Source organism: Bubalus bubalis, chromosome 10 (genome assembly GCF_019923935.1).
Source record: "Bubalus bubalis isolate 160015118507 breed Murrah chromosome 10, NDDB_SH_1, whole genome shotgun sequence".
Lineage (NCBI taxonomy): Eukaryota > Metazoa > Chordata > Mammalia > Artiodactyla > Bovidae > Bubalus > Bubalus bubalis.
The window spans coordinates 89168365-89191104 of NC_059166.1; the positions used below are offsets into that span (position 1 = coordinate 89168365).

General features: G+C 42.4%; 1 protein-coding gene across 6 annotated transcripts in view; it reads left to right on the forward strand.

The window, feature by feature from the left end:
- FILIP1 (filamin A interacting protein 1) overlaps positions 1-22740 on the forward strand; it is a 214003-nt gene that overhangs the window by 150739 nt on the left and 40524 nt on the right. For all 6 annotated transcript variants that reach the window (XM_006061996.4, XM_006061998.4, XM_044924504.2 and 3 more), the window contains one exon: positions 1110-1288. In XM_006061996.4, coding sequence (XP_006062058.1) covers positions 1110-1288 — 179 coding nt within the window. The remainder of the gene's footprint in view (positions 1-1109; positions 1289-22740) is intronic.

The following is a 22740-nucleotide window of genomic DNA, read 5'->3' on the forward strand; positions in this document are numbered from 1 at the left end:
CGTTTGTGGATAGCTTTGTCACAACTGCAGGGTTTAGTACCAGCATCTAGAGGTCACAGGCCAGGGATGCCGCTGAGCATCCTCCAATGCACAGGAAATAAGAATTAATTGGCCAAAAATGTCACTAGTGCTGAGGGTTGTGAACTCCTGCACTAGGGTTTGGAGAGGAGAGTAGGATGGAGAACTATCAATACTGTAAGATTGGATCCTATTCAACAAACATTTACTGAACACTTACATTGTCCCAAGCTCTGTGTTAAGCACCAGGAACTAAAAAGATGACCAAGGCATGGTCCCTTAGAGATCTTATAGCCTGGCCAGAGACACAGGCACAAAACGTCCTGTAAAAATACTTGATAAGATCTCTTAGTTGGAGATATGTGCTCTCCACAAACTCTGAGACTCTCCCTACATTCAGTATCTCTTAAAAGTAGAGGATTGTGGGTCCTTCACATACTTTTCCTAGAAATTCAGTTAACTACAGGCCTTAAAAAAAAAAAAAAGGGTTGCAATGATAATTTCATTCTACCCGGGGAGGAATTTGTTACATGTGCCTGCCGAGCTCTTTATTTTTGTGAGATTAGGTGGGATGCTCTTCTCTTTCTTTCTGAGCACAGGGCTTTGCGCTGTCTCATCGAAACAGTAAGTCTGTTTAGGAACCATGCATAGGTTCATAGAAAAAGGTCAGAGGCCAGAAGTTACTACAGCCTTACCACCTAGTTCATACAGTCAGCTGACCTAGAGAACATGATGGAATGGGGGGGAAAGCGGAGAATAGCAGACCCCATGCCCTCCCCTTCAGGTAATAAACCACTGTGCTTAGTTGCTCAGTCATGTCCCACTCTTTGTGAACCCATGGACTGCAGCCCACCAGACTCGTCTGTTCATGGGATTCTCCAGGCAAGAATAATGGAGTGGGTTGTCATGCCCTCCTCCAGGGGATCTTCCCAACCCAGGGATTGAACCCAGGTCTCCCGCGTTGCAGTCATATTCTTCACCATCTGAGCCACCAGGGAAGCCCTGATAAATCAAGAGACAAATTATTATGATTTAGAGTCATAAGTAAATGAAATAAAATATGACATTCTTTCCCATGTTGGCTTACTCAGCTGGACAGACTCGAGGAAAAGCAGAAGGAAACCTACCGGCGCATGCTAGAGCAGCTGCTTCTGGCTGAAAAGTGTCACAGGCGCACGGTGTACGAGCTGGAGAACGAGAAGCACAAGCACACGGACTACATGAACAAGAGCGACGACTTCACCAACCTGCTGGAGCAGGAGCGGGAGAGGTAACTGCGCATGCTCGTTGAGGGGCGGCGCGCTCATCCTGCGCACTTCCCTCCAGGGGTCAGATTTCCATCCAGGGACTCCGGAGACACTTGCCTGGGGCCCAATTCCTAACCTCTGAATGGTTTGCAGAGAGTGAGACAGACTTTGCCTGGAACTATTAATGTGACCATGTTGGGAGTTCATACAAGTATGACAACACAGTGATGTGAAAAGCCAGAAAGCCATACTCAGGGAGCTTCCATTTTAGCTTGATCAACGAAGCACCTCCGTTTGAAAAGCCTCTCTACTAATTGCTGTTTGTTAGAAATAATCTCTTTTTCCTCTTTGGGGTTAAAATCCACTTCTTCGGAGAAACAAATTACTCAATTTAACCATTTATTAGTAAAATGAATCCTATTCATTCTTAACACGGTTATGGAAAATCTTACTATTTGGTTGTTATAAATTACTTAACTAGAATTACCTGCTTAACTTTCTCAGGGTTGCGTACTTCTTAAAAACTCAGTGTAAAACAAAACAAATTTAAAAATTCAGTGTATGTGTGTTAGTTGCTTAGTCGTGTCCGACTCTTTGCAACCCCGTAGACCTCAAATATGGAGAAGGCAATGGCACCCCACCCCAGTAATCTTGCCTGGAAAATCCCTTGGATGGAGGAGCCTGGTAGGCTGCAGTCTATGGGGTCGCTAGGAGTCGGACACGACTGAGCGATTTCACTTTCAATTTTCACTTTCATGCATTGGGGAAGGAAATGGCAACCCAGTCCAGTGTTCTTGCCTGGAGAATCCCAGGGACGGGAGAGCCTGGTGGGCTGCCGTCTATGGAGTCGCACAGAGTCGGACACCGCTGACGCGACTTAGCAGTAGCATCAGACCTCAAATATGTAGGTAGTTTTCTCAGACCAGGGATTGCCACGTTTGAAGCAGAGACTTCAAATAGAAACGCTTTGATACTATCCAGCTTTTTCAGCATCTTCTTTTTATCTTATTCTTTTCCTTTTCCTTCCTTCAGCTGAATGGTTACATCTGTGAATTCCACGATCTTTGAACCAATAACACTGAATCGTGATGCTTTGAGTTACCAACCGTGTCCGCGTCTGTGTTTAGGGCTTGCAAATAAGAGCCATTTGGAAAGAGCTTCACCGGTCCCAGCTTAGCTGTGTCTATTTAGTTACAAAAAGGAGATCTGATCTTCCCATATTAGTTTATTTGTAGAAAAAGTTATTTCCATAACAGAGTAATTAAAAGCCTGAAACAGAATAGGTTTGTGTTAAAATTCTTGGAAGTTATTGGTAATGTTTACTCATTATTGGACTTGGCACATCCCTTGAGGGAGGAGAAATGGATGAGGGAGCAAAGGCTGAAGTAGTACATGTAATACCCTCCTCTTATGGTGTAGCTGGTAAAAAGTCAGCTTTCCAATGCAGGAGACACAAGGGATGCAGATTCCATCCCTAGGTGGGGAAGCTCCCTGGAATAAACTGCAACCCACTCCATTCTTGCAGTGGATTTTCCAATCCTGGAAAATCCCATGGACAGAGGAACCTGGTGCACGCATGCATGTGCATGCACATACACACACACACCCCGTTTCTTTAAGCCTGTCTTCTGTTCCTAAAGGCTCAAGTTTAGCAACTTCTTATTTGGATAAATGCTGCTGCTAAGTCACTTCAGTCGTGTCCGACTCTGTGCGACCCCTTAGACAGTAGCCCACGAGGCTCCCCTGTCCCTGGGATTCTCCAGGCAAGAACACTGGAGTGGGTTGCCATTTCCTTCTCCATGTTTGGATAAATAGATGGTCTAATTTGATATTTTGGGGAAACCAACCAGAATAAACTCCACCTCCTCAACTTCTATGAACTTTCCAACCTGAAGCATAGGTAGTGAAAACAAGGTTTTAATGTTGGTGTAAAATCACGTATATCTAGGTGTCTTGTATTGGACTGTGGTCAGCTAATAGTAGCAACTTGTTTGATATTTCTTTTAAAGATCTGAAATCTAATAATTTTAGAGGACAGCTGTGTGAATTATTTTCTGGTCTGTTTGTAAACCATTTGGTCTAGAGTGAGATATATCTGCTTTTTTCTGCAATTTCCCACCTAAGCTAAATGCCTGAGGTGAATTCATCTACAGTGGTTGTATATAAATGAAGCATGTGGATGGAGAGACTGTACTTACCTAGCTGCTTCTTTTTCTTTCTTTTCCTAATTTCTGTGTATTATGAGAATCATGGAAATAATAACAGTTGATGGAGAGCTTTATAGTTCACAAAATACTTTTATAGTCATTATACAGTGAGCTTGTCCCAAGTGTATTTATTTTCTAACTTCATGTTGACCAATTTGAGACAAACAATCCCAATTCCCCACCCCTCCACTGGAGTTGTTTAATTTTACCAGAGCAAGTACACAATGATCTCTCATGAACAAAGTGTCGTGTGTGTGCTTGCTCAGTCGCTTCAGTCGGGTCCGACTCTTTGTGACCCCATGGACTGTAGCCCCCAAGCTCCTCTGTCCGTGGGATTCTTCAGGCAAGAATACTGGAGTGGGTTGCCATTTCCTCCTGCAAAAGTGCTGTGTAGAAAGTTTTAAAAATCAAAATTGCATTTAAAAATTATACGCCTCAAGCTGTTTTTCATAGTAATACATTGATGAGCACTACTGGGATATGTCACCAAAAGTACATGCTTATCCAACTACTCTATGGCTTTAAATAGTATTTTTGACTCAATAGTTTATACTTCAGTGCTTTATATATTTTCCTGTCAGCGTTCTTGTCCAGGCCCGCCCCCCACCCCCCCGACTGATTGCCAGCGCACATGCTGTGGGTCCACATTCACCAGACACTCATTATGCTAAATTAGACACCCTCACTAGGAGGACTGTGATAACTTAAGGTGGCATTCTCTGCATTTCTCTGTGTTCTGAAGCAGCCACAGTGACTGGCTTTGCTGAATTCCTGGAGCAGTGAAGCCTTTAGGATTTTCTCAAAGGTCAGGCCCAGGAATCCTGCTGCCCTTTGGAAGCAACCCTGCTAAATCTGCTTGGGGTTAAATCCTTCTTTGAAGTAAGTGATCATAATTAGATCTACTTATGGGGGCTGGCAGTTTGCTGACCTGGGGCTTGCTTTCCTGTGGGCAATGTCACCAGGGGCTTGTCCCCCACAGGCCCTGGGCCGTGACTCAGGGAGGCCCCAGCGCCCCAAGTGGCTGCCGCACCTGGAGTACTGCTGACGGAGAGCTGGCTTTTCCAAGCCTGAGTGGGAGTCCCGGCATAGACTATTCCGAGTACTTCATTTGCTTTTTTGTTTTGCTGTCCCTTCCCTCTTTCTCCAGAAAAGTCCCTTTTGTGAGGGAAAAAAAGAGAAGAGAGAGAGCCAAGAACTTTCCTTCAGAAACATTTCCCTTTGTTTTTCCTGGAGCATGTGTCAGGGAAGGAAAAAAGTACGACTTGAGATAAGCCCAGGTGGTTTGCTCCTTAGAATCACCCAGCTTCTACTGCAGGTGCGGCTCTGCAGGCTGCCTCCATCTAGACAGCTTCTGATTAGGTGGTGGCCAGTGGAGGGGGTGCAAAGCCAGGGGACTTGCCAGACATGCATTTCAGCTAGGCTCCATCGTCTATGCTTGTCCTACATTTGAAACGCCCCTGATTCTGGGAAAGACTGAAGGCAGGAGGAGAAGGGGCCGGCAGAGGATGAGATGGTTGGATGGCATCACCAACTCAATGGACATGAGTTTGAATAAACTCTGGGAGTTGGTGATGGACAGGGAGGCCTGGCGTGCTGCAGTCCATGGGGTTGCAAAGCGTTGGACACAACTGAACAACTGAACTGACTCTGTAAGTGTTTCTCACATCCTCTGGAAAATGGTTAAAGATAATAAAAAGGGACCCAGGCAGATAGGATCAGTAGCAATCAAGATTCAGAGAAATCCTTGGTTAAAAAAAAAAAAAGCCTTGGCTTAACGAGCATTGCAAAAGACTTCTGAGGTCAGCCCTTCCAAGTCTCTCATTCTACAGGTTGAGTAACTGGGGCCCAGGATAAATGACATGGCTCAACTGAGACCACAGAGCAGGTCACTGGGCCAGCACTGTTATACGAATGAGTCCCTTGTGCAGAATGGCTTGTTTTATGTTTTCTTTGTATGCGTGGGCTCCCCACCTCCAAGCTCTTATGTCCAAACTATGACACAGAATCTTATTAATAAAAGGCAGAATTATGGTTATCAGGAGGATATAAGCAGATATTTTAGGACCAGTGGTGTCTTTAGACTGTCAAGATAGGAGAAGCTTTGGAACAGCATCTGTTGGAAGCAGCAGCCTGGGGACTTGTTTTGGAGCAGAGTTTGAGTAGCACACACCAGTGTTCCACTTCTGGTGCATTCTGATGGGAGACTGATGCTGGTTATAGCGGAGGTAAATAAAGCACCCCTCCCAGCTTCCCCATTGTTGTGGCCACTGACCTGGACCCTGAAAGTGTAAAAACGAAGGAAGCAGAAGTTATTTTTCATTTTTCAGAAGTTGTTTAGTTCATCCTATATAGAAATTTCACAAATTAAGTGCCTGCTGCTGCTGCTGCTAAGTTGCTTCAGTCATGTCTGTCTCTGTGCGGCCCTATAGACGGCAGTCCACCAGGCTCCCCCGTCCCTGGGATTCTCCAGGCAAGAACACTGGAGTGGGTTGCCATTTCCTTCTCCAATGCATGAAAGTGAAAAGTGAAAGTGAAGTCGCTCAGTCGTGTCCGATCCTCAGTGACCCCATGGACTGCAGCCTTCCAGGTTCCTCCATCCATGGGATTTTCCAGACAAGAGTACTGGAGTGGGGTGCCATTGCCTTCTCCAAATTAAGTGCCTAAGAGGAGTAATATATTTCTCTGGGCTTCCTTTACTCTAAGTCAAAAGACTGATCATAATCTACTACCATCATTTACTTCATGTTTATTTTTACAAATAGTTACAGTTATATTCCCAAGTTGGGAGTAATTATATTCCCAAATCAAAAAGTGAAAATAGCATAAATAATGCACTGGCTTAACTAGCACTATTTACAATATACATGAAAGTATCCTTTATTGCATTAAGATAAAGACCATTTTTAACTGTTATAGTCTCCGTATTTTGAGTCAGCTTGACCTTAAAAGACATAATTCTGAGCACATGAGATCACCCTCAGAATTTATAACTTTATTCTCTGTATGAACTGAAAGACTGCTAATTTTAATCATGCAATGCTCTAGGGCTGCTTCAAGACTGTCAGAATACAGGGAATACAGTTACATCAAAAAGTAGTTTGGAACTTACAGAAATATTTGAGGGGGATGTATGTACATGTTTGTGTGTGTAAATTACGTGAGGAGGGCTGTCTAAATCTTTAACCAGAGTTATAAATTTGAAAGCTTTTGGATTCTATAGGCTCAACTGGGCCTACATAAATAATTACATCATCATGTAGTATTGCAGCAAACCTTCCAAGTATAGGTTTGTTTTTTTAAAAAAAATCACAAACCAGCATCTCGTGAGAAATCTCTTAACTAGCACATGCAGGAACGGGGGCCTGATACAGGGGAAATTTTCAAGCCCTGTTTTGATTGTGTTCCTTTAGGCCTGGCGAGCGGGGACAGGCTACACCATTGCTCTTGCCTGTGTCCAGGAATGACCAGAGCAAGTTTGTGAAGTCACTCTAGTGGCCTGGGATCCTAGGAGATATTCTTGGCTCACATTATAGAAGATGCACATCTGGTTCCCTGGCATATTTCCCTTAAGTTTCTTTGATTTAGCTGCCTTATCTCTATCACAATAAAATGGACTTTTCTCCATGGTAGCACTTTGTAGAAAAGTATTGCTGCTGACATGTAAACCATCAAGTTTGATCATGCAGACAGTAATCGGTAGGTGGGAAGTACTGGCAGGAAACAGCAGAGCCTTCTTGTCTGTGCTTAGCCCGAGGCTTTATGCTGCTCACTAGTGGGTTAGATGGAGAAGGCGATGGCACCCCACTCCAGTACTCTTGCCTGGAAAATCCCATGGACGGAGGAGCCTGGTAGGCTGCAGTCCATGGGGTCGCTAAGAGTCGGACACGACTGAGCGACTTCAGTTTCACTTTTCCCTTTCATGCATTGGAGAAGGAAATGGCAACCCACTCCAGTGTTCTTGCCTGGAGAATCCCAGGGACGGGGGAGCCTGGTGGGCTGCCGTCTATGGGGTCGCACAGAGTCGGACACGACTGAAGTGACTTAGCAGCAGCAGCAGCAGTGGGTTAGATGTCATTGACACCCCTGATACATTGGACACACACACGTCTTGTTTAATCCTTATAAAACTGTATGAAGGGACTTCCCTGGTGGTCCTGTGGTAAAAAAAAAAAAAAAATCTGCCTGCCAATGTGGGTTCAATCCCGGGTCTGGAAAGATTCTACATGTTATGGATCACCTAAGCCTGTGCAGCACCACTCCTGCTGAGCCATTGCTCTAGAACCCACGCTCCGTAACAAGAGAAGCCACCAAAATGAGAAGCCCCTGACCACAACCAGGAGGAGCCTCGCTCTCTGAAACTAGAGAGAGCTGGCACAAGAAGACCCAGTGCAGCCAAATTAACGAATTAAAAATAGATCAATAAATCTTTTAAAACTGTATGACGTGTAGTGACTATCCCTATTTAGAAGATGGGAAAGCAGACTAAATTCCTTCCACCAGGGTCACTTGCCAACAGTTAATTGGAAGAATCAATGTTTGAACTGAATTTCTTACAGTAAAAACTGACAAACAACAAAAAAACCTTTTCCACTTCCAAGTTCTTATCTTCTGATTGAAATGAACACCTCATTTCTCCAATGTTTGGAGGAAGGAAAGATGACTTAAAATGTTGATTCTTTGGATGGCATATCCATTCTGTCTGTGGGTTCGGGATTCAAATTCATAGATTTTAACTTGTCATGAGATACGCCACCTACTATCAATATCCTACTGACTAAGAAAACTACTAGGAATAGACAGCTTCTGAGAAAGGAGAGGAATTAGAATTCAGAGACTCAATCACAGTTTGACAGTTGACCTTCTGAAAGAACGCCAGGACCAAACTCCACCTTCCAATTCCTCTTACCCTTGTGATATGCAAATCCTACTGGAAAATGTGATTGAAATGATGGAGGTTGAGGTGATTTAGACTTCGCACAGCTAGGGCATTTGTGTTGAGGAGTAGGTGGGAACTGTGTAAAGGAAGTGATGTTGTGTCTTACCTAAAGGGACCAGGCAATCAATGACTCAGATAACTTTCCAAAGTTGCAAGATGGAAAAGGAGTTGGTCCTCTTAAAAGACCCCAGTCATTAACCTATCTACTATTAGCACTGTGGAACTAGGAGCCTGCTACTCATCCTGAACTGGACACTCCATGGATGAAATATGAATAAGCCCACTAAAAACACCCTTGAGGTTCATTTCACCAGATCCCAGCTATACAAAAATGCCAAGCCTTCAGTGGATGTGATTGTTTTCCAAGCTTTATAGAGTTCTCGTTCTCATTGAATTAACAGCCTCTGATCTAAGATTCTTCAGAGTTTTAGTAATAAAACTTTGAACAGATATGCCAGGGAAGGTTGATTATCTGATCAACATAATTTTCTAACTAATCAAAGGTTATGATATGAATTAATTTACTTTTTCTGTTTTGGAAAATATTTCTCAAATATATTTTACTTTTTCATGAAAATGTTGAATATACCACAAGATCCAATTAAGTCATATTTGATGATTCAGGATCTTATAGTGCTGTACCCTGAGTAATTCTGTATGTTACAACCTCAGGGCCTATTAGATTAGATTCAAATGTAAATGTCAATTATGGTTGCATTTTACTGTGGATAGGATGGTGGAAGATGTTTTCCAGATATGAGCGTTTAACCTGGCTAACCAAGAATTTTAGTTAATTAGATTCAGCATATTTGAACTTTTACAACAACAGCAGCAGCAGAACTTGAACAAGAAGGACTCTGATACTAATCAAAAGGGCGGGATAATAACTGAAGAAAATTGGCCATGAGAAAGGAAACACATTGAAAGGGAGGGCTTGAGAGACAACAGGCAAGAAACATATTTTACTGCCTAAGATTTTAGCATGTAAAAATATACCAGTCCTGTTATTTGATACATTTTATTAAAGGAAAGTCATAGGAAACATGAGAATAGAGAATGTATCTGTAGTTTGAATGTGAGAGATAAAGGGTGGCCAGCTCATCAGAGTCTCTCTGGACCAGAATCAATCACCAAATTGTTCTCTTTTGATTCCAGGAAGTTGCCAGACAGTTCTGGAAACTCTAAATACCTGAGTCACTGAAGGGGCCTCTTCTGAGAGAAACAGAGGCAGCCTCTTTCACAGAACTTTTCTTCTTTCTGTTGCATGACTCTGTCAATGCTGGTCACACCCAGTTAGCCCGGAAGTGGACAGCTGTCTGGACAGAAATCACAGAGGCCACACACTCAGATGCCTTAGGTGCCAGGGAAATAGCTGAAGGGCACAGGTCCAGCTGTTTAGCACACACTGCATACATGGAGGGATTCCCGGGATGCAGAGCCAGCTCTGACTACCAGGAGAAGTCACCATCCAGCTCAGTCCAGCTGACCCTGGCTCAGGGTCACCAATTCAGATTTTTCAGGAAAAGGAAGAACTCTGATTCGAGTAAAATCTGAGTCACTGTTCACTGGAATTTATAAAACAATGTGCAGTGAACAAAACTCACCTGTCGGCTGTTGAGTCTCTAATGCAGCTGGTTTGAACCTTGATGACCTAGACATTAGGGAGGCTAGGGCCTCAGAGGAAGCATGGCACGAGAATCCTGCTGAATAGTGTGTTCTGTTGATGGTGATGAACTAGCTCATTGAGACGCTCTCTTGAAGCATATGAAACAGAAAGAAATAAAGACAACAGAAGCAAAGGAAAAACTCAGCAGAGACAGAAATTCGAAGAATAAGGAATACCTCCCTCATAGGACTGGGTTTCAGTAGACACCTCTCTCTGATCAGGTGCCAAGCATTGGGTCACAAGTGAGTGGTCTTGAGTTACTGCCGCTGCAGGTGTATGCTCTGCAGGTGCACAATCTTCTACTTCTCCCAGGGCCTGAGTGGCTGTGGAGACAGGTTTCTGCATTAAATCATTCTGGGGTATTCTTTCCCAGAATTCCCTGGGTGACTCTGTCCCTTACTACTTCAAAGACTGTGTCATTCAATTTTAATATTGTTACAGCTTTTCATTTGCCCCATTATAAGAATTTACTGCAGTGTGATAATAATTGGATTTTTTAACCTAATTTCTTCTGTCACCCCGTGACCTGGTCCTCATTTGAGCAGCCAGCCAAGAGCAATTATCGCCTCGAGGGAAAGTGGCCACAGCTGGAGGAGGGAAGTCACTAGCTTGCCTCCTGGATTCCAGAAGCGAGTACATATGTGTAGCTTGAGATAGAATATATAATCAAGTTGATTCAATTTTTGTCGCTCCTCCTTTCCTGTTTAGATAAGCTGCTTCTCTTAAGAGAAGAGCAAGACAGCAAGAGAGGTCAATGTCACAGGAACAGACAATGCAAAAGAAGAGGCTCTGTTCTGAGTTTACTTGGGGTGTGGGGGTGTGGGTGGAAAAGTGGAGAGAAATATAAACCCCAGATACATGGGTGTGAAGAATTTGAGAATAGAGTCCAAGAGTGTCTCAGTCTGCTTGGGCTGCCATAACAAAATAGACTGTGTGGCTTAAACAGTAGAAGTTTATTTTCTCACAGTTCTGGATGCTGGACGTTCAACATCAGGGTGCCAGAATTGCCAGGGTCTGGTGAAGCCTCTCTTCCTGACCTGCAGACATCCACCTTCTCACTGTGTTCTCACATAGTCTTTTCTCTGTGCATGGACGTGGAGAGAGGTCTTCTTAGAGGGCCTCCAGTTCGACTGGATTAGTACCTACCCTTATGACTTCATTTAACCTTTATTATCTCCATAAAGCTGTATCTCCAAACACAGTCACACTGGGGGTAGGCCTTCAATAGATGAATTTCAGGGGGCAAATAGCAAAGGGCATGGCAAAACTTGTGGTTCTCCAATAACTCAAGAGAAAGAGAATAAAACTTGGTATTTGATGAGTCTAGTTGGAGAGAGCTTGGTATAGCTTAAGTATCCTGCCACCCTAAAAGAATACCTAGATTTTTTTTTCCCCTGTGTCCCTGAAAGGCCATGGGAATAGCTGACTCAGGGCCGGATGTGAGAACAGAACTGTGACCCATTTGGATCGGCACTTTGAGCAGGAGGACAGCTGAGGCCAGAGACCACAGTGTGCACCTCAGAGAATGCCAGCGTGGAAGGATGATGCCTCCGTGACCTCTCCCTCATCCCCGATGGCCCCAGAACCCAGCCCCAACTCCAGAAATGGAGTCCCGAAGGGGACACCGATTGACTAAGCAGTCTTTAAATTTGCAAAGGAAAACCTCTGAGTTTACCCAGAATTAACTAAAATAAAGTAGAATGGGGCAGAGGCTGCTGTGCTGGAAGCAGCTGCCAGTGTAGGATGACAGCAGGCGAGGCGGCTGCGCCTGGGGCAGCGGGAGCAGCTGCTGGCAGACGGGGACCCAAGGCAGGAAGCCGGATGCTGGGCCTCGGCGACTCGTGTGCTTGTGTCTGCTCCAGCCAGACACCCCGCCTTGACCTACCCATCCTTCAGTGAATCCAGAGACGTGATTTCTCAGGGACTCAGCCTGGTCCTGCTTCAGAGATAAAGGAGGAAAGAACTGCTGTTTTACTTTAAAAAAAAAAGAAAAAGATAAAATGGAATGGGAGCTCATAATAGAAATAGATACAGAAATATGAAGATAATCGTATTTCTTGCACATATGAGTTCGAGGCCTGCAGTTAGCACACTGTTCATTAGTAATAATCCCTTTGTGTGCCTGTGTACTAAGGAGAAAGAAGTAGCTGTTTCCCAGACGGCGCTAGTGGTAAAGAACCCACCTGCCAATACAGGAGACATAAGAGACTCGGGTTCCATCCCTGGGTCGGGAAGATCCCCTGGAGGAGGACATGGCAACCCACTCCAGTATTCTGGCCTGGAGAATCCCATGGACAGAGGAGGCTGGTGGGCTACAGTCCATGGGGTTGCAGAGTCAGACACAACTGAAAGAACTTAACTGACATGGCTGGTTCCAGCGTACTGGGGGCTTCCCAGGTGCTCAGTGATGAAGAATCTGCTGCCAAAAGGAGATGCTGGTTGACCCCTGGGTTGGGAAGATCCCCTGGAGGAGGAAATGGCAACCTACTCCAGTATTCATGCCTGGAAAATTCCATGGATGGAGGAACCTGGCAGACTACAGTCCACAGGGTTGCAAAGAGTGGGATATGACTGAGCATGCAGCACACACACACCAGAGTACTGAGGGTGTGCTTAGGGATGTTTGTGAAATTAAGAGGATCATCTGAGCTAAGTTTAACTTCTTCAATCCCAGTTAACTTCTTCCCTGGGTTACTCTAGCTACGTGGTATGAGAACCCCTCAATATCTGCCACCTAAGGACAAGTTGTTTTCTCAAGTCGCTTGCTTTACTTTGGGAGCCAGAGAGCCCTGGATTCAAGTTCTAAGACTCTGCCACTAACTAGACCAGTCAGATAACTCTTGGACAAGTATCTAACCTCTCTGATTCTTTATCTATAGAATGGGGATAATCTATCTCATAAAGTTGTTTATGGTCATGAGACAATGAATATGAAGCCCTTTCCACAAGGCATAGGGTATAACGCCTAAAGGTGGCCATTTCTTCTGCTCTCAGACACACTTAGTGTATCAAACACACTCAGAAGAAAACTATGACAGTTCCATTAAATCACAATTTACATTTTCTCAAACTAACACATTTTGAGAACAATGCAAAATAGTAGAAAAATAAACTCTACTGTTGTCTCATGGGGTTGCTGTTTTGTATTTAGATTACAGGAAAACTGAAAAGCTACTTCCAAGAGAGAATTCAATAAGATGAGGCAGTGGGACTTCCCTGGAGGTCCAGTGGTTAAGAATCCACCTTCCAATGCAGGGGACATGAGTTCGATCCCTGTTCAGGGAACCAAGATCCCACAGACCTCAGGGTAACTAACACCTGTGCAATGCGACTAAAGAGACCTCATGCTGCAACTGGAGAAGCCAGCTCAAGACAACTACCAAGCCTGTGTGCTCTAAAGCCCATGCTCCACAACAAGAGAAGAACACTCACCACAGCTAGAGAGAAGGCCCAAACATAGCAACTAGAAAAAGCCCCCACACAGCAACAAAGACCAGTACAGCCAAATAAATAAATAAAAATTGAGAAAAAAAAAAAGATGAGGTGGCAAAGTATAAAGCTACATATTGTCAATATTCAACTATCAAGTTTTCATATTTCCAAAGGACAAAATAGTATGAACTGTATTAAATATTAACTATTTAAGAATAAACTTAAGAATGTGAAAGAGCTACATAAAGAAAAAGTTTTAGTGCTACCTAGAGATATGAAAAATATTGAGACCAACGGAAAGGCTTATCATTCTAGGACTGGAGAACTAACGTTGTAAAGCCATCATCTCCATATATTAATCCACAGCCTTACTGTGCTCCTAATAAAAATATCATTGGTTTTTTTTTTTAAGCATAAGAACTAATGAAGTTATTCCAAAGTTCACATAAAAAAATACACAAGCAAGAACAGTCAAGTATTGAAAACAAAAAAAGAGAAGAAAAGTTTCCAGGAAAAAAGTTGCCAGAAAAAAAAATCCCATATTAAAACCACGGTAATTAAAATAGTGTGGCATTGGTACATGAACGGACAGGTCAGTGGAGCTGAGGTATTTATGAAGTAGATTATAGTACATATAGAAATTTAATATATGTTAAAGATAGCATTTCAAATCAGTTTGGAAAAAACTGATCTCTTAGTAATGGCTCTTATTAATGGGTCTCAGTAATGGGCCTCTTAGTAACGGCTAATTACTAATTACTAAATTATAGTCATTTTTATTATAGGATAGGTAACTTATTTGTAAACATGAGGATACTTGCTCATATTGTAGCCAAGGTTATTTTTTTCTGTCCTGACTTGGTTTCTACCATTTCAGGAGAACCATCAATTTAACAGCTGTGGTTCATCTCAAGGGAAGATTTAGCATTTACTTTTTAAGGTTCCAAAGGATAGATAAATCCCATGTAATAAAAAATATATATTTGAAGAATAAAATATATAGCAGGAAAATGATTTTCTAAAAAAAAAAAAAGGCAGTATTATGATTTTTAGCCACATAAAATTTTATGAGAAGTAAACTACGTGGTAACTATAGGTATCCTTTGGAAGAAAAACTACTATAGTAACTTTGCAGAGGTCATAAATTTACAGCTATTTTTCTATAACTTTGTATGTTAAAAAATTAATACATTAAAAAGAAATGACAACACATTTTATTTAGTGAAAAGAATAAAAGCTTAAGCCCAGTTTGGACTGACTTACTAGAATAACTTGGGGAATAATTATTTTCTTTCCCCAACAGCTGCATAAAACAATGAGAAAAAAAAACAAAGCTAATCTAAAGAGTTATACCTAATTATCGAACTGAGGGATTTAAATGTATGTATTTTTCAGAGAAGTTATTATGGGTTATTAAATGGAGTCTGGATACAAATTCACTTATTTTGAAAGTTAATGCAGATTTAGCTTATACTTTTGGGGTAAAAAAGTTGATTGTAAGTGGTACAGTATATGTATGAAAATAAAAACTAATCTGAAAGCTCTCAGGAACTAGAGCAGATGGGAAGTTTTAAGAAACACACCAAAAAAATCATTAGGAAATATCAAACAGCTCAGCTAGAATGGAACTTTAATTGGCAGATTTTCAGTCAATAACTATAGCCTCAGAGTCTACCCAAGTGGCAAAATATAGTGAATAATTTCCTAAGGTAGTGACAGATTTAAAAAAATTATTTCTGATCTATCAATACACTGAGACTGTCCATTGTAATTCAGGCAGTTGTAATACCAGGTAATTGATGGATTCTGACAGGCATTCTATAAGTGAGAAAATACAAAATAAAAATCTACAGATTCTTTTTAGCTAATTGAAGGATTAGTGAGATATGTCAGTTCCAGAGAAAACACCTGAATCAAGGTTGCAAAAACAACTGGGTTAAAAGTGAGCATTTCCAAGAACTGATTGGCTGATTTTGGTCCCCAGATTCCAAGTTAGTTGGATTGAGTTTTTAATTGAGCTAATGGTTTATTTCAGCATCATGGACAAAATAAAGTATTGAAAAGTAATAAGTAAGATTATTCTGGAATGAAAAGCCTTGGGAATATTGCCCTAAATGGGCAGCCATAATAAATACCAGGCAAAAGTGGTTGTTTTTTTGGGGGGGCGGGGGGCACAAATTCATACTCCAGGAAAGAGTTAAGAAAGTACTGGGAAAACGTGCTGTTTCTTCGCACCGATGATGAATGACTATTAATTTTTTTCCCAGATGGAGGAAGGTACTCAGATTTGCATTACAAATCCTGGATTTCAAAAAGGGAGTTGGAATTTGGGAAGGTGTGTTTTCAGTGTTCGCGGGTTGCTCTTTTCTGGCTCCTTGACCAAGTGTGCACTCTTTTTCCAAGAATGCTTGTGTTTGGAAAGTACTTCATGGTGATGAAAAGTTTAAACAGAAAAGGTTAATCAAAACCTTGGTCTTTCATGCTCAGTGCGTAACATATTCAGTTCTTGTATGTGAACTCTTAGCTAAGAAACTATTCAAATAATAGTGAGGGGCTGAATGTGAGCTTCAACTGCAAACTAACTACAGGGCAACTTTACTTAATCTTAACTCATTCCTCTTTAGTTCAGAAATACTGTGCCTAAAAGGATTGGCATTAAATTTTCTGTGTAGCTCTTAATTATCCTACAGGAGTTCACTGAGAATTACTGTTATTTATTTCATTCTGAAATGCTTAAGGATGTAATTGTGTCTGACCTGAAATGTGAAGGAAACTTGAAGTGGTGACCTCTGACTGCTCTACACCAAATGGGCTATTGGGCTATTGGAAAAGGGGAATGCTCTGGTTTAGGTGTTGTTGTTGTTCAGTCGCTAAGTTATGTCTGACTCTTTGCAATCCATGGACTGCAGCACGCCAGGCTTCCCTGTCCTTCACTGTCTCCCGGAGTTTGCTCAAATTCATGTCCATTAGTTGGTAATGCTATCTAATCATCTCATCCTCTGTTGTCCCCTTCTCCTTTTGCCTTCAACCTTTCTGAGCATTAGGGTCTTTTCCAATGAGTCAGCTCTTTGCATCAGGTGGCCAAACTATTGGAGCTTCAGCTTCAACATCAGTCCTTCCAATGAATATTCAGGGTTGAATGTCACCAAATCCTACAGTATGCTAATGATGCACATGTTCTAACTTTACCTACTTATTTATACCCATCATTCTTTCCTCTAGTACTCTCTGATTTTCTCAGCTCTCCAATGCTCACAGATTTGTCTGACTTCTGTAATTTGCAATATTTGAGAAGTTTTGGATTATATTTCTCCCAAAGAAGGAGATAATTGTGTACAAAACTACTGCCTGGACTTAGTACACCCTGACCAAAACTCCAGGGAGAGATCTTGGAAGAAAGTTCTGCCCCAACTAAGGAATGCAAGTGCAATGCTTCTAGCACGTCCTGTCCTGTGACTTTCTTCTCCCAGCCTGCCACTCCAACCCCCCCAGGATATCCACATCTAAGAGTTCTGGAACACAACCCCCGCTGCTGCAAAATGTGTCTCTTGTGATGAAAGCATAATGAATTGGCAGGCCCAGTGATCACCCACACACTGAGAAATTTCCAGCTTGCCATATGCTAAACTAGATCTTTTTCAGAAATGTTCAGGAAACATGTTCTCTCATCTCCTGTTCATTTGTGTTTCTGACCAAGAATTTATAGATTGGAGATTCCAATAAACTTCTCCTTGGGTTCCATTAATTTGCACAGAATTCAGAGAAACATTTTATTAATACTTATTAGTGAAAGTGTTAGTCACAGAGCCATGTCCAACTCTTTTTGACCCTGTGGACTGTAGCCCACCAGGCTCTTCTGTCTGTGGAATTCTCGGTAAGAATTCTGGAGTGGGATATCCATTCCCTTCTCCAGGGGATCTTCCCTACCCAGGGATTGAACTCAGGTCTCCTGCATTGCAAGCAGATTCAACCCTCTCCAAGTGTGCCACTCTTTCCAAATCACCACATGTTCACCAAAACAGATGCTTCATCCTTTGGGGCTTTTATGGTGGCTTAATTACATCTGCGCTCTGATGCCCTCTTGCAGCACCTACCGTCTTACTTGGGTTTCTCTTACCTTGGACGTGGGGTATCTCTTCACAGCTGCTCCAGCAAAGTGCAGCCACTGCTCCTTACCTTGGATGAAGGGTATCTCCTTACTGCCGCCCCTCCTGACCTTGAACATGGAGTAGCTTCTCTAGGCCCTCATGCACCCACGCAGCCACCACTCCTTGGACGTGGGGTAGTTCCTCTCGGCCGTTCCTGCGCCGTCACAGCCTGGCACTCTTGGCCGCTGCCCCTGACCTTGGAGTGGGGTAGCTCCTCTTGGCCGCTGCCCTCGGGCATGGGGTCCTTCTGGCTTCTACCCTGACCTCGGACGTCGGGTAGATTTTCTCCGCCAGGCTTGTGCTCCATCACAGCCGCCTGCGCTTGCGCGCTGTCGCAGCCCAAACCACAATTGCAGAAAACTAGTCAATCTAATCACACTAGGACCACAGCCTTGTCTAACTCAATGAAACTAAGCCATGCCCTGTGGGGCCTGGTGGAGAGGTCTGACAGAATGTGGTCCACTGGAGAAGGGAATGGCAAACCACTTCAGTATTCTTGCCTTGAGAACCCCATGAACAGTATGAAAAGGCAAAATGATAGGATACTGAAAGAGGAACTCCCCAGGTCAGTAGGTGCCCAATATGCTACTGGAGATCAGTGGAGAAATAACTCCAGAAAGAATGAAGGGATGGAGCCAAAGCAAAAACAATACCCAGTTGTGGATGTGACTGGTGATAGAAGCAAGGTCCGATGCTGTAAAGAGCAATATTGCATAGGAACCTGGAATGTCAGGTCCATGAATCAAGGCCAATTGGAAGTGGTCAAACAGGAGATGGCAAGAGTGAACGTCAATATTCTAGGAATCAGCAAACTAAAACAGACTGGAATGGGTGAATTTAACTCAGATGGCCATTATATCTACTACTGCGGGCAGGAATCCCTTAGAAGAAATGGAGTAGCCATCATGGTCAACAAAAGAGTCTGAAATGCAGTACTTGGATGTAATCTCAAAAACAACAGAATGATCTCTGTTCGTTTCCAAGGCAAACCATTCAATATCACAGTAATCCAAGTCTATGCCCCAACCAGTAACGCTGAAGAAGCTGAAGTGGAACGGTTCTATGAAGACCTACAAGACTTTTTAGAACTAACACCCAAAAAAGATGTCCTTTTCATTATAGGGGACTGGAATGCAAAAGTAGGAAGTCAAGAAACACCTGGAGTAACAGGCAAATTTGGCCTTGGAATACAGAATGAAGCAGGGCAAAGGCTAATAGAGTTTTTCCAAGAGAACACACTGGTCATAGCAAACACCCTCTTCCAACAACACAAGAGAAGACTCTACACATGGACATTACCAGATGGTCAACACTGAAATCAGATTGATTATATTCTTTGCAGCCAAAGATGGAGAAGCTCTATACAGTCAGCAAAAACAAGACCAGGAGCTGACTGTGGCTCAGATCATGAGCTCCTTATTGCCAAATTCAGACTTAAATTGAAGAAAGTAGGGAAAACTACTAGACCATTCAGGTATGACCTAAATAAAATCCCTTATGATTATACAGTGGAAGTGAGAAATAGATTTAAGGGCCTAGATCTGATAGATAGAGTGCCTGATGAACTATGGAATGAGGTTTGTGACATTGTACAGGAGACAGGGATCAAGACCATCCCCATGGAAAAGAAATGCAAAAAAGGAAAATGGCCGTCTCAGAAGGCCTTACAAGTAGCTGTGAAAAGAAGAGAAGCAAAAAGCAAATGAGAAAAGGAAAGATATAAGCATCTGAATGCAGAGTTCCAAAGAATAGCAAGAAGAGATAAGAAAGCCTTCCTTAGCGATCAAAGCAAAGAAATAGAGGAAAACAACAGAATGGGAAAGACTAGAGATCTCGTCAAGAAAATTAGAGATACCAGGGGAACATTTCATGCAAAGATGGGCTCGATAAAGGACAGAAATGGTATGGACCTAACAGAAGCAGAAGATATTAAGAAGAGATGGCAAGAATACACAGAAGAACTATACAAAAAAGATCTTCACGACCAAGATAATCATGATGCTATGATCACTCACCTAGAGCCAGACATCCTGGAATGTGAAGTCAAGGGGGCCTTAGAAAGCATCACTACAAACAAAGCTAGTGGAGGTGATGGCATTCCAGTTGAACTATTTCAAATCCTGAAAGATGATGCTATGAAAGTGCTGCACTCAATATACCAGCAAATTTGGAAAACTCAAGAGTGGCCACAGGACTGGAGAAGGTCAGTTTTCATTTCAATCCCAAAGAAAGGCAATGCCAAAGAATGCTCAAACTACCGCACAATTGCACTCATCTCACACGCTAGTAAAGTAATGTGCAAAATTCTCCAAGCCAGGCTTCAGCAATACATGAACCATGAACTTCCAGATGTTCAAGCTGGTTTTAGAAAAGGCAGAGGAACCAGAGATCAAATATCCAACATCTGCTGGATCATCGAAAAAGGAAGAGAGTTCCAGAAAAGCATCTGTTTCTCCTTTATTGATTATGCCAAAGCCTTTGGCTATGTGGATCACAATAAACTGTGGAAAATTCTGAAAGAGATGGGAATACAAGACCACCTGACCTGCCTCTTGAGAAACCTATATGCAGGTCAGGAAGCAACAGTTAGACCTGGACATGGAACAACAGACTGGTTCCAAATAGGAAAAGGAGTATGTCAAGGCTGTATATTGTCACCCTGCTTATTTAACTTCTATGCAGAGTACATCATGAGAAATGCTGGGCTGGAGGAAGCACAAGCTGGAATCAAGATTGCTGGGAGAAATATCAATAACCTCAGATATGCAGATGACACCACCCTTATGACAGAAAGTGAAGAAGAACTAAAGAGCCTCTTGATGAAGGTTGAAGAGGAGAGTGAAAAAGTTGGCTTAAAGCTCAACATTCAGAAAATGAAGATCATGGCATCTGGTCCCATCACTTCATGGGAAATAGATGGGGAAACAGTGGAAACAGTATCAGACTTTATTTTTGGGGGCTCCAAAATCACTGCAGATGGTGATTGCAGCCATGAAATTAAAAGACGTTTACTCCTTGGAAGGAAAGTTATGACCAACCTAGATAACATATTCAAAAGCAGAGACATTACTTTGCCAACAAAGGTCCGTCTAGTCAAGGCTATGGTTTTTCCAGTGGTCATGTATGGATGCGAGAGTTGGACTGTGAAGAAGGCTGAGCGCCAAAGAATTGATGCTTGAGAATATAATATAAAACATTGAGGACTGTAATTGACAACACTGTATTGTAAAGTTGAAATTTGTTAAGAAAATAGAACTAAAACATTTTCACCAAAAAAAAAAAAAAAAAAAAAAAAAAGAGAGAGATTTGAGAGATCTGTTGATGAACCAGATGGGGGGAATCTTTCACAATGTATATCAAGTTACCAGGATGTACACTTTAAATATCTTACAATTTTATTTGTCAATTCAGTTCAATTCAGTCATTTCAGTCGCTTAGTCATGTCCAACTCTTTGCGACCCCATGAATTGCAGCATGCCAGGCCTCCCTGTCTCTCACCAACTCCGGAGTTCTCTCAAACTCACGTCCATCGAGTCAGTGATGCCATCCAGACATCTCATCCTCTGTCGTCCCCTTCTCCTCTTGCCCCCAATCCCTCCCAGCATCAGAATCTTTTCCAATGAGTCAACCCTTCGCATGAGGTGGCCAAAGTACTGGAGTTTCAGCTTTAGCATCATTCCTTCCAAAGAACACCCAGGACTGATCTCCTTTAGAATGGACTGGTTGTACTTCCTTGCAGTCCAAGGGACTCTCAAGAGTCTTCTCCAACACCACACTTCAAAAGCATCAATTCTTCGGTGCTCAGCTTTCTTCACAGTCCAACTCTCACATCCATACATGACCACTGGAAAAACCATGGCCTTGACTAGATGGACCTTTTTTGGCAAAGTAATATCTCTGCTTTTCAATATGCTATCTAGGTTGGTCATAACTTTCCTTCCAAGGAGTGAGAGTCTTTTAATTTCATGGCTGCAATCACCATCTGCAGTGATTTTTGAGCCCCCCAAAATAAAGTCTGACATTGTTTCCCCATCTATTTCCCATGAAGTGATGGGACCAGATGCCATGATCTTCGTTTTCTGAATGTTGAGCTTTAAGCCAGCTTTTTCACTCTCATCTTTCATTTTCATCAAGAGGCTTTTTCGTTCCTCTTCACTTTCTGCCATAAGTGTGGTGTCATCTGCATATCTGAGGTTATTGATATTTCTCCCGGCAATCTTGATTCCAGCTTGTGCTTCTTCCAGCCCAGCATTTCTCATGATGTACTGTGCATAGAAGTTAAATAAGCAGGATGACAATATACAGCCTTGACATACTCCTTTTCCTATTTGAAACCAGTCTGTGGTTCCATGTCCAGTTCTAACTGTTGCTTCCAAATTATACCTAAATAAAGCTTAAAAAAAAAAAGGTGTGGTCCCTCCCCTTCAGGATCCAATAGTGGACATTTCTATTAACAGCTACTGTGACCCTCTTTAAAGAGGGTTCTATTGCCCATTTAAACATTTCCTCTCATTCCAAGAAGCTCCTAATAAGTAACATCATTTGTCTAGAGAATCTTAATTAATTATGATAAATACAGCTATTTTAGGAGAGACTTAATCATAAGACTTTAAATTAATTTTGAATGTTAACTATTTAGTGGCATTAAGCCAGAAAGAAAAAAATTGAAAGAAAAAAGTGTGATTGACACTTATGGCATTGTTTTAATGATTTTTCAAATCTATGAGTTGACTTTTTTCTCTTGCTATTAACATCATATGTCTCTACATATTGATTTGAGATATATATATCTCAAAAGGCTGCTCTTGGTGTTTGCTGAGTCATGCTTTTGTTGCAGAGCATAGGCTTAGTTGCCCTATAGCTTGTGGGATATTAGTTTCCCAACCTGGGATTGAACCCATGTCCCTTGCATTGGAAGATGGACTTTTAACCATTGGACCACCAGGGAAGTCCCTGATTTGATATGGTTTTTAACATAATCAATGACTTCTGAAAGTGAAAGTGAAGTCGCTCAGTCATATCTGACTCTTTACGACCCCATGGACTGTAGCCTACCAGGCTCCTCCATCATGGGATTTTTCCAGGC